Below are 18,758 nucleotides of genomic sequence, written 5' to 3' on the forward strand. Positions count from 1 at the left end.
CGCACAGACTCAAAGAGAATCTGGATATTGGCTTTTGGAACATACTTCAAAAAGTTTTCATAGAGCCTACAAAGCACAATTAATGGACACTAGAGTCACCTCAGTTTGTGAAAGGAACAGGAACTACTTTTTTTTAAGTGACTTAAGCAGTGGCTTATCTGATGTGTCGGCAGAAGTGCCAACACCGTGTTGTTTGAGGAAGCCGAAATGCACGCTATAAGCTCACGCAGGATGGCGTGAGGTCTGAAACAGGATACTTAATGAATGCTATAAAGAAAAGTACGTAGCTGCTGGAATACTTAACTTTAATCCACAATTGGTGAACATTGGTCTTGTTACTGTACATGCTTCATTAGATACATAGCAAAGAATAAATGGCGCCTTGCTAGGTCATAGCAATTGACTAAGCTGAAGGCTATGCTAACTATCGTCTCGGCTAATGAGAGCGTAATTCTCAGTGAACCTTTCCTAGCAACGTCGGCTGTACAACTGGGGCGAGTGCTAGTAAGTCTCTCCAGACCTGCCGCGTGGTGGCGCTCGGTCTGCAATCACTGATAGTGGCGACACGCGGGTCCGACATGTACTAATGGACCGCGGCCGATTTAAAGCTACCACCTAGCAAGTGTGGTGTCTGGCGGTGACACCACATTATCCATAAATGCCTGTATAACTTGGAGCTAACGTGAACAACAATGTAAGCAACACTCCTCTCCTAGCAATAAGGTGTTGTACTAAGCTGTATGTAAGAGTAATTTTCCACATTTGAGTAAATTATTACATCATACTGTGTGAGTATAATGATTGTAGTGAAAATTGTGTCTGATGTGTCTCAGATCTGGTTCAAGGAGCGTAAGTGCAGTGCTTGTTATAACACAAATCTTTGATCATACAAGATTAGTGAGTGTGATGCTTGTTCTTGTCTCTAAATTCTTAACATAACTGATCATTGAGCTCCACAACTGTAGACAGTGGAAACACTGCCACAGTGAGACCTACAAATCGGGTGTACAAAAGGTTTTATTCATCATTAGTGGACCATTGAAAAGACGTAGGACAGTAAGTGCTCTTAAAATCTACGTCAAGACTGAGGTTAAACAGTTATTTATTTGCTCTAATGATTGACATAAATCGCAGTAAAATTAACAGAGAGTGAAGTACCTTAAAACACAAATCAAATTTCAAAATGATTAGCACTATGGGGAGGTATCAACAAATATGGAAGACTGTATGAAGAAAGTGTATGGGAAGCTTGCAAAATGAAAGTTAACGATACAACAAGATGCCACAAATTATAGCCAAATCGAGCAATACAATTTGCATTCCAAAGTAAGCCAGTAACAGGTGCTTAGAATACAGGTCATACTACCACAATCTGTGGCACTTATATTTCTCCAAATCGGCTCGCATGCACCAATCAGCAGCAGATGGTGGCCAAAACTGATTCCCTGTCAGTGACAGCCCTGAGACCAATGTCTCTCTATTCCAAGCTGTTGCCAATGTGATAGACAAGAATACTGCTTATTTCAGGGGAAGGGGGAACCGGGGGGGGGGGGGGGGGGGGGGGGACCTGGAAATACAGTAGAAATTCCCACTCTTGGCACGCAAAATGCATTAATAAAAGTGAGGATGGTGTCAGCCTGGAGCAGAGTTTCTTCAATTGGTCAGGCCCCTCACACCAAGTGCAGTAGTGGGGTGGCTTAATTTGATTGGAAAACAAAAATTTTGGAGTGAAAGCAACCGTTATTCTCATGCTAGCCGCACAGTGCTGTGCCTTCTCAGCCCTTGAGGTTTGTGCAGAATGGCAAAAATGTCAAACTGAGTTGCTCTCAAGGGACAGGTGAAGAGGCTTGGCACCCCCTGCCCACAGCTAGGCCAAGGCATCAACTCTGTCTACAATAGCATGAAGCAGGCAGCAGCATTACTTTCATGAAAACTGCCTGTCTCCTTGAGGAGGCACACCTCTTCTAATGAGATTCACTAACTTTTTCTTCTGAGAACAGGGCCCTGAGACCACACCATCGGTGCACTGTTCCATCATGAGAAACACAAAGCTTTTCTCCCAAGCACATGGGTCTAGTATTCATAATGAATTAAACAATACCACACAGCAACATGTGACGGTAATGTCATAGTAGAATAGTGTAAACAAATCTGCACAAATAGTGCTGTAACTTTACTATGGGATAATACAGATCTAGATGTACATGTGAAATGTATTCCCATAGTGTGCTCAGTTTTTCCATGGTGACCTTAAATCATACTCCATCAATTTTGCAATCCACTAAATTTATCCTTGGTCAGTAGTTCAGTTGATGTAATTCATGTTTCTTCTTAAACAATAATTTTACACTTCTTTGTACTATCTTCTCAACTAATTCCGTGTGTGTGTGTGTGTGTGGTTAGGTTAGGTTAGGTTGTGTGTGTGTGTGTGTGTGTGTGTGTGTGTGTGTGTGTGTGTAAATATTTTAGTGCCTTTATCATCTCGTAATGCTACAATAGCAGTGCAATTATATAAAGTCAGAGTAATGTCAGGAACAAACACAAACCTTTTTTTTATGTTAAGCTTTCTGAAGTGCTAATCTTACAAATGGATCTCAACACTTGACCCCTATTCTTTTCTTTTATGAGACTTTTTTGTTCAGGTCCTCCTCTCAGAGCTCAACTACATGCAAGTAGACATCCTAGCAGTAACAACAGTGATAGTAACAATCGAGAATCATCATTAGATGATTCAGGGGTAGTTGATGACCATGAAGAGGATGTTACATCTGAAGATGTTGCTCAGATGCCAAATGTTACACAAGTGAGTATTTCATTAAATATTTTTCTAGCTCATAACCATTAGTACTTTTTTTTAAAAAAAAAGATGTGGTTTGAAGTGCAATATATTTCCATAAATGCTGAACTAGTTATCATATCTGAAATTGATAATTACATGATCTCATGGTACTTGATCAACTGGAAGATCCTGGCATTAGAGTCATATTCATTACCATTTATGGGCACAACATTGGATTTCCCGTAGGGAGATTCTCACATTTATGCAGAATAACACACTGTGAAAGTCACATAGTGGATTAAATTTAGAGGGACACACATACAGGGAAACTGAACTTCGAGAAACTGCACATAGAGTCATGACTTTACTTAATCTAAATATAATTCCAAAATCTCAGTATTTTGTGTATATTTTATATGTTCAAATACATGCACTATTGCTATTGACACAGCTGTGATGATTGATAAATAAGCACCATTTTGTTTCTCATAGTTTTAACACTATTTTTGTCATATATAGAAACCTCAAACAGTGAAATTTCAATATACAGTGACTATACTAACTGGCAGTGAAAATCAGTCAACAAATTTTTTTGACATAAAGTAGTGACTGTTTTACTTTGTCAAAAAAATTAGGAAAGTAACATAGGATATGTTTTCACTAAAACATACTATCAAGAGAGGGATAATATGCGATGGAAGTGCAGTAGAACCAGTGTGCGATTTGCAGGGGGGATGGGGGGGATTTCCCCCCTCTGCATCAGACCATCCCCTCCTCTGGTTTTAGTTTATGCGTCCAAACCTGGGATGTTTATTTCCCAAGCACTGGAGTAAAACTTTACATATAATTTAAATTTGTGGAGCTGAATACTGAAAGTTTTTAATAAGTCTTACTATTAATACTATTAATATGTTTCAGTTTTCTATCATCAGAATAAGTACAGCTTTTCACAAATGTGCCTCTACTTTTTGAATTCCCCTCGTATACCTGTATGTAGAGGATTTTGGAAATAAGCTTTACCTATAATGTACTTTTAAAGATATAACAAGGGATGGCTTTTCTGATAGTGCATATGCGTGAATAGTGAGTTTTGGCATTAACATTTATTTATAAATAGCTGTTTAACCATGCGTAACGCCACAGTCCAAGCTAGTAACATACATAATTCTAATAACCCCCGAAGACATCCCCCCCCCCCCCCCCCCACTGGTAAAAGCACAAATCGCACCCTGAGTAGAACCTCTGTTATCTGACCTTTGATTAACCAACTCCTCGGATTATCTGACTGTCCATCTGCACTTTACACTGAACAGCATGCCAGCATTATCAATCGATTTTACTCCTGTAACAACATGTCCAACACTCTGAGTCAAGCTCCTTCAGAAACATAAACATGTCAGCACTTCCTGATTATTACAAAGCTAAAAACAGTGCTTGGGTAAATGATACAGTAATTTGTTTAAAGAACAGTTTATTGATGCATTTTTCCGACTATTAAAAAAATACTTGAAATCAAAAAATCTATCACTATACCCAATTGTACTGCTAGAAAACACCACAAGCCACCCCTCTGAGTGTTAACTTCAAAAAGGTGACATAAAAGCTATGTTTTTGCCCCCTCCACCGTGTGACTTCAATAATGCAACCAGTGGACAAGGGTATTATTGAGTCTTTAAAACAACATTACAGGAGGAAATTTGCCAGCACTTTGTTAGAGAAAACAGAAGAGAGTTGTGATCCTTTTGAGGCAATGAAAAGTGTCAACATAAAAGATACAATTTACACAGTTGCTCAAGCTTGGGGAGTACTTAAGAAAATCACTCTATAAAAATCATGGAAGGATTGTCCTAGCCTAAACCAAGAGCATGAACTTCCAGCAACAAATGAGTCAGACACTGCAGATTTAGTCACCAATTTCAAGCTCTCCAGAATGATATCAAGCCTGCTGATGGAGAGGAATGGCTTGCAGAAGGTGACATTGCTGCTGTCACCAATGAAGAACTTGTAGATGATCAGATCATTGATCTGGTTTTGCAGCAGTACAGGTATAGTGTTGGGCAAGAAGAGTCAGATGATGAAGAATAGGAAGGAGACCAAAGATCAGCCACTTGGCTGCAAAAAATGCATTCAAGATTGTCCTCAGATCCTTGGAACAACAGCCGACCACTACTTCTATGGACATATTGTGGGGAAAGAAGCAGTGTGGCCAAGTCAAGTTTGGAGAAATAGAAAAAAAGAAATACACTTTTAAATAGATTTTCAGTGTCAAAAGTTTTCTGTTTTTCTTTCTCTTTATTAGAAACATATGTTTTTTACTTAATTCTGATTTACTACATCATTTTGAGCTCTGTAAATGACTAGTTTCACTTAACTCTGATTATCCCACCTTTTTAGCTTTCTGACCACCATTTGGTCTTGAAACTGACAGTTAATCGAGGTTCTACTGCACACGCCAAAGAGAATAGTGGAAAGTAGAAAGTGTGTGTTTGGTATGAATATTTTCAGTTAAGAAGAAATATAGTGCCATTGATGCACAGCTTTAGCCAAGTAGCTCTTCCTTTTGTGTCTTGTGCCAATCATATTATTTCTTCTTCTTTCTTCCAGTTCCTGATGAAGAAAACTTTTAAAGAAATGTCTACTTTCACTGTTTCATCATGCTTTAATTTCAACCATTGACATGAATTACTGTTCAGTCTCATTTGTGGATGTAGTCCCATAATTGTGTACTATAATCCACAAATCCTCTAACTGTGTGTGTGTGTGTGTGTGTGGGAGGGGGGGGTGGGGGCTTGCACATACTTTACTTCACTAAAGTATTTTGTTGATTCCTAAGAAGACAAGAAATTCGTTATTTTTTTTCTACCAAGCACAGTGTGTACACTACACTTTTTAGCTTTTGTAAAATTGCATTACAATTTTTATGTAGTTTCATATTAGTCATTGTCCTACATTAATATGAATAATTTTCAGAGAGCCGAACCTGTGACAATTTCTTTGAGTCCAAAAGAAGTTAGAGTGATAAAATGTAATGGTGTCAGCCCAGGCCATGGCCCAAGGAATCACCTGTATACACTTCCGCCAGATTACCTCTCACACATTGTGGTTCTTGGTAAGTGAAATGAAAACAAACTAAAAACTGGAATTTGTCATATTGTAATGCATATTTCCTGTACAAAATGTTTTCAGCACAGTAGAATGAATTAAAAGTTTGTGACTAATGTATATTAACAAGCATTTTCACTAATTAAATGTAATCATGAAAGTTATTTTATGATAAGTTTAAGGATAATAAAATAAGAATATTATTCTTTTTGTTTTTATTATTTACATTATACTTTCTCATTCACTCAGACCATTTTTAATGATGTAATAACTATCGATAAGATACAGTGTAAAAAGCTAGAAGTGAACTTCAAACCTTGTCTTTGAATTTCAAAGGTTTCCATGAAGTCTGAAGGAACAAAAGCTCAGGTATTGATGTAATTTCAATGGAACCATAACAAACATCAGACCTAAGGCCAGAATTAAATTTATGTTACTCAGTAAATTTAGTTGCAATCAGGAATGAATGTAATGATGCATACAAAGAATGCAAGGCAGGTAGATATGAAAATTATTGCACAGTCAATCTAGTACCACATGTATCAGAAATACTGACAAGTTCATTACTGAAGAATGGGAGGGGAGACTGAAATAAATTGAAAGGGCTAGTTTAAGTTTGGGAGAAATAGACACTTGAGAAACAGTTTTGGGTACTGCTATTATGAGGGCTATTTGGAAACTAAGGAACAATCTGTCATGAAACAGAAACCACAGTGAAAATCAAAACTGTTTTATTTGTGACAGTTAGCTAAAAATTCCAGCTAATTGTCTACTTAGACACCACTCCAACTAAGACATCTGTTGTACGGACATTCCAATACCCTCATCATAGAAGATAGCCTCCTGTTGCTTCCTGCAGTTTTCTACACTGGACTGCAGCTAACTGCCTTTGCCCAAATGTTGTCTTCATTTGAGAAGAGATGAAAATCAGAGGGAACCAAGTCTGGACTACGTGGTGGGTGATCAAACACTTCCATTCAAAGTGCTAAAGGACCATCCTCATTGCTCTGTTGTCTAGACATATTTTCATGCTGGCTGTGCACTCACAATTGAGAAGAGTGACGTGATGCTATCCACGGGCATACTAGAGACAATGCCCAACACATCCGTCCAAAGTTTCATTGAACTTTTGTTGTAATTTCCATTTCATGACTGGTCAATCCTTACTTCCTGAATATCTCTCATAATAACCGAGTCTTTACAGAAAACAAATATACAGACAATGCTTTTATAACTTTGGAGAGAACATTCGATGGAATGGAATACGATGTTTTTCATTTTAGGCAGTGTGGTATCAACTACAGTGACAGCAGGATAACCCATTCTCTTTATGTGAAGCTGACTGATAAAGGCAGAATTGGCAATATGATGCAAGAGTCAGCAATCAGTATAGATGTAAGGCAGGTTTGGTCATTGTCACCACTGATATTTAATTTCTATACTGAAGAGGTAATAAGGGATCTAAAAGATTATCTCAATCTGGGCACTGTTGTTCACATATAGAATTGTGCTAAATGCTTAGCAAAACAGAAAATATGCTGTTTGATGGCTTTAATGTACACATAAACAAAAAGAATACTAAGGAAATGGTGTACATGGCAGGTGGAGCTGCTGGATGGCTGATCATTAAACTCTGACAATAATATATTGAATAGTGGAATGAACTTTACTATCTTGGAATTAGAGTAGAAAAATAAAGGTTTAAGAATAACATAGCAGCATGGATTGCACCACCGAAAGAGCTTTCTATTAATACAAACACCTGCTAACATTCAAAAATATAAACCGTGAGACTAGTGAACAACTTTCCAATTTAAGTTGTGCTGCAATTTCTATAGTACAGATGATATGGGGTAAAGCCTTACTCTTGCCCAACTAAATTTTCTTTGCAAGCAAAACAGGCTAGCACAGGATAAAGAACTGGTTTACAGAAATTGCAGAGTATTTGGACACAGGTTTTAGTGCAGTTAGTTTGGCAAATGTGCTATTTGTGTTAACTATGTAATTCCACGGAAGTATTTGATGCTGAAATTGACCAACACATTGATTTATTTGGCACAGTCACATATAATAAGTGAAATAGTTCATAATCTGTCCATGCTGAATCGGAAGTTCACTAGAGCCCAAAACAGAACAAAATAGTTAACCATTTATCCAAAGCCAAGTCATTGTACACAATAGCTATGTCCTCCAATGTAGCGTTCTGGTACATATCTTTAGGGGTGCAACAGGCAACAATTGAAATGCATAAGTAGCAATAGTAACTATTTGTTTATTAACTAGGAAACAGAGCTGAATAACCATTTCTGAGGACCAGCATCCATGATTGCAAACTGAAAAGTCAATTGCTCACAATGACAAGGTCCATGAAGAGCTGTAGTCAGTGCTGAGCAATAGGGTACTAACAATGATTAGTGAAGGAATCCAGAGAGGCATAGGCTCATGGATGGTTGAGACAAAAGTCCCATGAAGGGCTGAGCTCGAGTGCATCTAAGGTGCAGATCCGGTGTGGCAATGCACTCGAAGGCAGCTGACAAAAGTCCAGTGAAATATTGCTCTGGAGAGCAGCTGTTGGAAGTCCAGCAAGTATCAAAACAGCAAGTGCTCATGATGTGGGGTGTAGACAATTCCATTTGATGGTCTGCAGGTGTGACCGGCGTTGAGCCCGGAGTGTGCACTGGCTACAGAGTAGTCAAATGTTGATCTGAATACCCTTCTGCAGCATTTCATGGCGCACGTGATTTTGCAGAAGCAAACTGGTGCTCATGGTTGCAGCAGTCTGTACTGCAATATGAGTATCACATCAGCAAGGCTGGTGCCACCCAGTGCAAGGAAAGTTGTGTGAGGCTTGGTTGAAAACAGCCTGGTGAGTTCTGTTGATGTCTGCAATCTCCCAGATTAGAGTTACTAGAAGTAGTGCCTGTGGCACACAACTGTAAGAGTGGTAACCACACCACAAAGTAGCAGACCAGTGTATACAATAATATCTAAGTCCACAGGCAAGGCAGGTTTCCTCAGTTCATTCACCCAATGTCACTAGCTCCTTGATGATGTGATGTTTCATAGCTGGCACTTGTCCCTATATATTGCCCACACACCATAGTTGATGGCTCCTCTTAACATGTTGTTTGAGTGCTTCCTAGGGTAGGCACTGTATCTTGCGAGCACCTCCTAGCTCAGTGTGTCAGTGATGGTGATGTGTTCATGTCGATGTCTGCATCAGAGCCTCAGTTATCGTTAGATTTGGGTACAAGATCTACAATTACTGAAAGCAAATTGTGTGCCAGCAAATAATTGTATTAAATAGTGGGAGTCTATATTTATTTAGTGTTTCCATTTTTCAGTGGTATTAGTATAGACAACATGTCCAATACCATCTGACAACACGAGTTCAAAAGAATTTTTCCAGTCTTTTTCACCAAAAATCTTAAGAAGTTTTGGTCACATGTAAAACAAGTAAGTGGACTGAAATCGTGTATTCAGGCTCTCAGTCACCATACCAGCATCAAAACAGAAGATGACAGAGAGAAGGGTGAAATACTAAGTCAGTCTTCTGTTATTGTTTCACTGCAGGAGAATGTGATACAGTCCCTTCTTTCAAACATCATATGAAAGCTGAAATTGTACATATTGTAATAGGAAATAAACTAAAATGACCAAACAGTGGAATGACATCTGTATCTGATAAGATACTTGTGAGATTCTACAGAGATTATGTGAAAGAACTTGCTCCCCTTTTAGCAAAAGTTTACTGTATGTTGCTGGAACGATGAAGCATACCAAGTGATTGAGAAGAAGTTCACCTCATTCCTGCTTTAAACAAGCCTCATAAAACAGGTGCACATAATTATAGGTATATTGTTGACATCAATCTCTTGTAGAATTATATAACTTTTTTGTGATTATGCACTATGACCTTACTTGAGACTAAAATGTCCTCTTTGAAAATCAACATGGATTCTGCAAACAGAGCTCTTCTGAAACTAAGTTCACCCTGATTCTCTATGAGAGTGCCATAGATAATGGTGTCAAGGTCGATGACATGTTTCTTGACTTGTAGAAAGCACAGTCATTTAACGAATAAAATATGAGCTTGCCAAGGACTGGACCATTTGTGTGGTTAGATTCAGAACATTCTGTCAGATAGAACTCATCATGTCATTTTCAATGGGACAAAATCAGCAAATGTAAAAGTAACTTTGGGAGTACCGCAGTTGCATGTTATAGGATTGTTACTGTTTAGAATATATGTAAATGATGTAGTGGAGGCTGTTCCTAAACAATGCTAATTTCTGTAGAAAAATTGTGACCCCATAAGACAAGTGAAATGGAAGGAGAGCTGCAGCTGATTAACTGTTGTAGCAAGGACTGGCCATTGGCCCTGAATGTAATAAATGTAACATATTGCAGATAAGTAAGCAAAGAGTTCCATCACTGTCCTTTTATGTGATTTGTGTTGAATTCCTGGAAACAGTAACAACTTTCAAATACCTGAGAGTAACCGCCTTGAGTTGCCTAAAGTTGAATGACAATATAAAAACTAACTGTAGAAAAATCAGGCAGAAATTCACTGTAAGAATGCCTCTTCTAGCCTACCCAGTAACTTGACCAAAGTACTATGGACCATCTGTGTTGTATTTTAGAACAGAGAATCTGACACACACTTATTCTCTCAACATTCTTGATGAATGGTGTAAAGATGAGAGCACAGCGTGAGGAACGGTATAAAATTCTTGTGATAACTATTCATTAGTTCTTTGCATTTGTTTTTAATATACCTCAGTTGATAAAAGGCTAATGTTGGTACAACACTCTGTTAATTTTGTCTGCTCAGTTATTTCACTAGTTTTTGTAGCCCTGATGAAATATTTCATTAGTTGTCAAAAATTCTATTCCTCTTAATAACATTTTATCTCTAGTAGCAAATAGAAGCAAAAAAAAAAGTTTTTTTTTCCTTATATTATTGAGATATTCCCAGCATTAACTTTCTGTGATAAACATGTTGTATATTGAGCTAAACCCCAAATATTTTGTTATTTAATGTATACGTGAGCATAAATGAGTTTTAATTCTTTAAAACGCAAATAAGATAAACATATCTGGAAAAACAGGTCATTCTCACTGGCAAATCTTGCTTTAATAATTAATTCTGTGTGGTTTTCAGATGACCTGCCTGACAGAAACTGTGATAAGTGCACTCAGTGTTGTATAGACTATGATGGGTGGCTGCGCTTCCAGAGTGGACTGTACAAAGTAGTACGGGATCCACTGTTTGAGCTTCTCATTACTCTGTGCATCGTTCTGAACACCATGTTCCTCGCTATGGAACATCATGGTATGAGTGAGTCTGTTCGACAGGCCCTGGACATAGGCAATAAAGTAAGAGACATTAAAAAAAGCATCCATTTAAAGGTCCTGAATGTACCAACAAAGTTGCTAATTAACTTATAATTCATCAGCCTGTCAGCCTGCCTTAGCAATATGGCTATTAATAAAACAATTAAAAACGATTCTAAAGACAACTTCTCAGTCAAATGGATATGAAAACTAAGAATTTATCTAACCCAACAGTTTTTAAAATTACTATATTCCATCATTTTTTATTTTTAAATGAGTAAAATGTGTGTACAAATAATAACAGGTTTTGTAACTAAATTATACATCTTACACGATTTACAGAATTTGGAAAAATGATGCAAACAAGGCACAAGAAATAAAAATTCATTGATATTCTGCATTTTGTGATGCAGAAATTGAAACCCTAATATTTTCTTTTATTAGTGCTGTTTATATTGGCTCTTGTTCTTTTCTTGCTCTGCCTGTGACTGCCTCTCTGTATGTCTCTTCCTCTCAGTTTCTTTTTATTCTTCGTTTCAGATTGTATCTAATAAACCTGACATATGGGCGGAAACATGTTTGATATCTCACTCCAACCATTAGACATGTTTTTTTTTTTTTTTTTTTTTTTTTTTTTTTTGCCCTATACTGTTCAAACAGTATGTTGGAATTGTGCATGGGAGAGAGACCACATTTAATTATTTTCATGAGGTCAACCAGACTGGAGACACTTTGCCTCTAATGTCACCATTGATGATAGGAACACAAATTTTGAAAAACTCAGAAACAGATGATTTATGCTATATCAAAAGCAAATTCACTTGAGGAGTCTATAAAAGAATGAGACAGAATTGCAGACCAGTTCTTACCTTCAGGATGCAAAATTTTTAGTACTGCTAATAAATTATCCTAGTTTTTGAAACTATTACTTCCTTCCTCCCTCCCTCCCTACGAAAGGATTAATAATTCCAAAAGTGAGGATAATTTCATGTATTTTTATGTGCACCAATTACAGTAATAAAAGTATTGCCTCCTGAAATTTAGCTCATGTGTTACATATTTTATGGGGTACAATATAGTTTCATACAGGGGGTTCAAAGAAATAGCAATATAGGTAAGTCTTATTTCAGATTTTGACTTGCCATGTTGACCAAAATATAAGTTGCACCTTTAATTTTGAAGGAATAAAATGGAAAAAGTCAGTGAAGAAAAATTTGTTACATTATCAATTTACAAAAACTTTTCAGAATATATTCACTCTTAATCACTTTTTGTTGTGTTTTAATGTAGATAAATTACACAAAAATGCCAGCCTTTTAATGACAGTCTTCACTGATGCCACTGTTATCTTCACTACCTGCATTTTTTTCATCACAGTGAGTATTCTCATCACTCTGCTGACAAAGCATCTTGTTCTCACTATTATCCAGGGCACTGGATACGCAGCACTTCTTGAATCCTTGGCAGTAGAATGTAGTGATATTGTGTGCCCTGTAGAGCGAATATACTCACTTGTAAGACTGACCGAAAGTTTTTTAATCATGCCAGATGAAACAATTGCATGTTCCCCTTCTAAAAGCCAATCAAAAAAGTATTTTTGGGTAAATGGGTCGTTACAATGTCATCACACACCTACAGCTATGAAGACTAGATCTTTGTTAAATCCAGCAACTATATTCCTTACCTAAGATGTAAGGTGACCTTCAAAGACATCCTACCCTAGTTCTCATCCAGCCTTTTTCTTGGCAATGAATTGTTAAACCCATAGGGAAATTTTCCTTGGCCAGGGTTTTCTGTTTCAGAATAACAAGAATGGCGTGGGAAATGGGGGGGGGGGGGGGGGGGAGGTTGCAGATTTCTTCTCTCTGCAGTAACTGTTTACATCATGGTAATTTTTTGTTTTTCATTGACAGTTGGTCCAAATGGGGAATTTTTTGCCCCTCTATAGTCCACTGTTGTATAGCTCAAGTCCCAAAAGACAGGCATCTGTTTGGTGTTGCCAGTAGAAATACTGGTGCTATATTTCAAACTAAGGAATGAGTTCTAACATTGAAGTTTCTATAATACAAAAATATACAGGTATTTTTAGGGCTGAAAAATTATGCCAAACCCTAATTTTTCAACACACTGGTCTCTCACGTGCATAAATACACCTTATTTGTATGTGAGTACTTGCATGTAGAAGTTAAGAGGGCCATTTGTGCATTTGGATAACGTGCATCTGGATAATGTGCATCTGGAGATTGACAAGTTTCTTGGTAAAAATTGTTGTGACTTGCCGATCATTCAAAGCGCCGCCACGCAATTACGCACGTCCTCTACATGCGGCACTGTCTGCCAGCCATGCAGCAGCTGCACCACCTAAGTGGCCAGCCGAGCAGTGGCCGCTAGACTGGGACTCAGTGCTCATTAGAATGCTAACGTGTACACATGTCTTGCTTGTCAACTTACTCTGTAACTTACATGTGTTGTGTCGTTCGGAAATATATTTGTTAAATTTGACATTATAACAAAAATCTTATGGCAGTCTGTGCTAGTGAGGTACTTTGTCAGATAGAGAGACCGTTTCTACCTTTAAACCTGCAGCATCAACCCATAGTCTCACACATTTCTGTGTGATCTTCACAGTTTCTAAGTCCATTAATTGTTATTTGTCAAGAGGTAGGTATGCCGTCTTTCTGTTTGTCTTGTGCAAAGTTTGGAGATTGGTCTCCAATGTGATCCAATGCCACAAATTAAAGTTGTCCAAACAATACTTTTTCCCTGCTTTATTATTAATGTGTTCTTCGCATAATGCTGCGAGATTGAAATTTTCATCATGATTTGATGATTTCCTTTCAACATAAAAGATATCAACAATCAAATATAATTCCACTGTTACTTCTTAAACAATAGCAATATTGTTGCTCTATCTCAAACTACAAGAAATGGGTTCTAACATTGAAATTTCTATAATACAAAAATATACATTTATTTTTAGGGTTGAAAAAATAATCTGCACCCTAATTTTTCAACACACTGATCTCCTGCCTGCATAAATACACCTTATTTTTATGTGTGTACTTGCCATATACGTTTAATGTAGGACTGAAAACTGGATTTTCTGCTTTAGTCATCACTTTAGTATTAGGCTATACAAGCACACCTTTTGGCTCAATTCTAATTCTCAGTTGTACCCTACCATACCCTAAACTTGTATGTGCAGAGGTTTTCTCACCTTGGGAATAGCACCGTGGTCTTTTTATTAGGTAGTGTTGCTATTATTATGGGAGAATTGCTGTGTGTAAAAATTATGCATATAGGAGAGAATATTAGATTACATTGAGAACTGCATTGGACCAGGAGGCTTGCTTAATTAGTCTAATGGTAAAGTGATGACTGCTGGTGAAAAGCAAGAAATCCAAGTTTGGGTTCTGCTCCTGGCATTGTTTTTGAAGTATTGCGCCAGATACATTACTAACAGAATCTGTGCTGTTGCACATTGCAGTTCCATGATTCTGTGACCAAATAAACAAGGATAAGAGAACAAATATAATGTACAAAAAGACACTAATAGAATATATTTTATTCTATGGACTGTAGGGCTGCTTCTTCTTATAAACCTTGTGTGGTAAATAATTACATTTGGGCTTGTCTTTGTTCTTACACCATTAGATACATGAGTTGAATGTGGCCACATTACAGATATAGTGGTGCCTCCTCATTTACAGAAGTATTACTATTCGCTTGTGGTATTTTGTTTCAGGGTATAATACAGATTATTTGGACTTAGTACAGATTTAGAAAATAAGTGACACTTGATTTCATCTTCCCAGCTGTTGATTGTGAGTTAGATGTATTGTAGTTACATATATTTTTATCATTTGTTTGTTAATACTGCAGAGACCCAAAATTTTGCTACTAAATTTTGATGAATTCTGGAATCAGTCCTTCATTCTATAGGACATATGTTGTAATGAACCTGAGAGAATACGGTTTGCTGCTGGAATAGTCTTTGGCTCGGACTCCTGGCTTTTGTGACAATACTCTTAAAAAACTGAATCATGCTTGTATAGCTAAGAACATAATGCCACTGTGCACAAAAGACAAGAGACTTAAGAAAAAAGCTACTTCCATTGTGGTGTGTCCATAATATAACAGAAACATTGTGGTCTTTTTAGAAGGGAATTTGAGGCATATGGTACCAGAGTCTTTTCTTATACAAAATATGCAGATTTTACATTTCCTGAAGTTATCTTAGTGCAAATATTTGCTATGTTCATTGGCTGTGTATTTACCTGTGATGATTTATATGTTGTGACATTGTAAACATATTAAAAATCTACACACCAAGCAGTGGCAGAACACACACATAAAAGACGGTCCTAATTGGCAAGCTTTCAGAGCCAGGGGCTCCTTCTTCAGGCAAAAGGGTTGAAGAGGAAGGAAGTAGTAACTACTCCTTGCTTCGCTCCATTTTAGTTTTCTACATCTTTCATTGTCTTTCCCGTCTATTCTTCACCGCCCCACCCTCACCTTTGTTACATAGAATGCACTTAGCTTTTTACTCCTATTAACTCATGCGTGATGTTTAAGCAGTAATCTCTGTCTGCATATTACCCTTTCTTCCACCTTTAAGATCTCAGGTTTTCAAATCTCGCCCGATGCAGTCCCCAACAATCAGTCTTTCCTTCTCATCCCATATGGCAAGTCTCCCCTGACCTGCGATTCTTTCCCGAAATCTTCCCCTTTTCCTAGCCCTCTCCAGTCCTTTTCCTTCACCCTTCTTCCTTCCCCTTCAACCCTTTTGCCTGAAGAAGGAGCCACTGGCTCCGAAAGCTAGCCAATTACAATCGTCTTTTATGTGTGTGTTCTGCTGCCACTTAATGAGTAGATTTTTTATCTAGACACTTAAATAATTTTGTCAATAATTGATTGTTTTTGTTGTTATGTAAACATATTAAGATACACAAATTTCTGATGCTGTTGTGTTCTTTCAAAGAAATAAGTATTTACCTCAATGGTATAACAGTAGCAGGATCAGGACAAATGTAATAAAGTTATTATGATGTAATTAAGTTATTATGTCTCCATGGCCTGTATATGCTTGAACTACTTAGGAATATAGAGAGAGCAGAGTTATCCAGAATTATGAATTGCCAAGAATGGCAACTCAGAACAGCCAGGAAAGATACTTGATAGGAAAGTAAGAGTATAATAAACTTACGAAATCCAAGCAGTGATTAACAGTCCACTGAAGTGACTCAGTTGTTCAGAAATTAGCAAGTAACAGATGCATGTGGTGACATATGAGATAATAAAAGTTAAAGAAAAATGCATGTAACTATCTGTGAAATAATAAGACAGATATTTAATAACAAAGATAAATGTGTCACACTTTGTTTAAATGTCATCTGACTAATTTTTTAAGTATAACAACACATTTCAAGGCATCTTATTAGCAAACTTTACAGTGAGAGATAAATATATCTATAAAATCATAAAAGTAATAATTTAAAATATATAGCATTTATTTTCAGTAGCGTAAAGCACAATTTTTAGTGTGCAAGATGAAGGAAGGAGGAATGTTACTTTTGTTTTTGGTAGCTCTACTAACTTTCTGTTCAAAGGAACCAGTTTGAATTTCTGAAAAGAATTACTGTATTAGAATAGTGTGTCCACATCTTATACTGGTGCATATGATTAGCAACAAATGGGCTTTTATTTAATGAGCCTGCTGAAAGAATCTAATGAAAACATATAATAATTGATTCAGAGTTCTTTATGAAAATGCTGCCTGTATATACTATCTAAACTTCAGCAAAGATAAATAATACAAGTCAATTTGGAAAGTTGAATAACGATCAGCCAGCAGGGTAACTGACCATTTGATGGTTATAAAAGTCTGAATTATTTGTTAATTTTGGGCATTGTTCGAATTTAATATGCCTGGTATGTTTGGTAATAATCTGTGTCTGAAATTACATTTGTATGATTTTTTTCAGGTCTTCACTTCAATTTTTACGTTGGAATGCTTCCTTAAACTGCTAGCACTTAGCAAAGAATTTTTTGCTTGTGGATGGAATATTTTTGATCTTATCATCGTCACAGCAAGTTTACTGGATCTTGCTTTTGAGCTGGTAGATGGACTGTCAGTCTTGAGAGGTCTGAGGCTGGTATGGATTTCTTGAAACTATAATGAACTTTTGTATAATGCAATAGGAGGTCCCTGCCATTAGCAATAGCATATATTACATAAAGATCTGATTTTTTATTGTAAAAATAGCTTCCAATATTTCCTACTTAACTACCTCAATGGTCTCATTTCTTCCAACTCATTTCTTTCTATTCCCAATTGAAAGAATGCCAAGTTTAAGAAAAAGGCTGAGGGGGATAGCATTTTTTTGACCCTCTTGCCACTTATAAGGTAGGCATTTTTCCATAATTAGAAGTTTTTCTAATCACTTTTTTATTTGCCTTACCATATTTAATGGCCACATTGAAATATTTGGGAAAGTAACCCAAATCCCAGCTGTTTCAAAAGCTTATTGATACAGTTTCACAAAGTATTCCCAGCCAAGTTGAACAATAGAAAAGCTAGGCTCAAATAATGACAGTATTATCAACAGGAAAATTGCTTCTCGCCATACAGTGGAAATGCTTAGTCGCAGACAGGCAAATTCAGAAGAAGGTTTTTTGGCTGAAAGCTTACTTGTTTAGCAGTCTTTTTGTGTTCCCTGTCTGTGACTCAACATTTCCACTATATGGTAAGTACCAATCAATCTTTTTCAAAATATCGTCATTATCCCAGTCAAGTTGGGTACACTAGCACTTGCACTCATGTATGCATCCAAATAACTAAGTGAAAGTTCCAAAATATCTCACTCTGAGGGGTTTCTTATGAATGCTTTGTAGACAAATAGATATTGCTGATAAAGAATCCAAGGCAATTCCCATTCTAATTGTTTATTCTAAAGATCTTGCTGAATTGGAGAATTAGTCCATGTATAGATTATGGTATTCTAATCATCCGATAACATCTCATCAGTGTTGTTTCACAAAACAAACAAAATAAAACAAAAAACATTAAACACAAATTTACATTTATGAAGCAAAATGTAGAAATAAATGTCCCACCAAGGAAGCTATCATCATATATTGTTCTATCCATGTTGGATCTTGTGAACTCTGTGGTGAATGACACAACCAGCCACAAATACTTTTTAAATGTTTTACTATACTGCCATAATCAGTTTCAGGCTAGCATGTCCCTCTTCAGATGGCTAATATTTTCCATTACACAGATGTTGTAACTAACACCATGTCATCTCCACCCCACTGCTCCCCACTAAATAGGAAAAGATTGTGGCACTAAAATAAAACATTTAAAAAGTATTTGTGCCTGGTTCTGTCATTCACCACCTCCCTCATATAGCCATCCCTCAAATAAAGATGTCAGGGTGTTACGTCCTTGTTTTTGCAGATTCCTTCCTTTCTGGTGCCCCTTACCCAGCCAGTGCAGAGCTTAGGACTAATGTTGGGCTTCTCCAGTTTTGTGGAG

The 18,758-nt window shown here is 37.0% G+C and overlaps 1 protein-coding gene across 1 annotated transcript in view; it reads left to right on the plus strand.

The window, feature by feature from the left end:
* The window catches only part of LOC126263582 (sodium channel protein 60E-like), a 347,601-nt gene that overhangs the window by 160,011 nt on the left and 168,832 nt on the right, over nt 1-18,758 (plus strand). The window contains exons 10-13 of the mRNA XM_049960674.1: nt 2,643-2,803; nt 5,750-5,888; nt 11,046-11,260; nt 17,203-17,373. Coding sequence (XP_049816631.1) covers nt 2,643-2,803; nt 5,750-5,888; nt 11,046-11,260; nt 17,203-17,373 — 686 coding nt within the window. The remainder of the gene's footprint in view (nt 1-2,642; nt 2,804-5,749; nt 5,889-11,045; nt 11,261-17,202; nt 17,374-18,758) is intronic.

This window comes from Schistocerca nitens, chromosome 6, assembly GCF_023898315.1.
Source record: "Schistocerca nitens isolate TAMUIC-IGC-003100 chromosome 6, iqSchNite1.1, whole genome shotgun sequence".
Classification (NCBI taxonomy): domain Eukaryota; kingdom Metazoa; phylum Arthropoda; class Insecta; order Orthoptera; family Acrididae; genus Schistocerca; species Schistocerca nitens.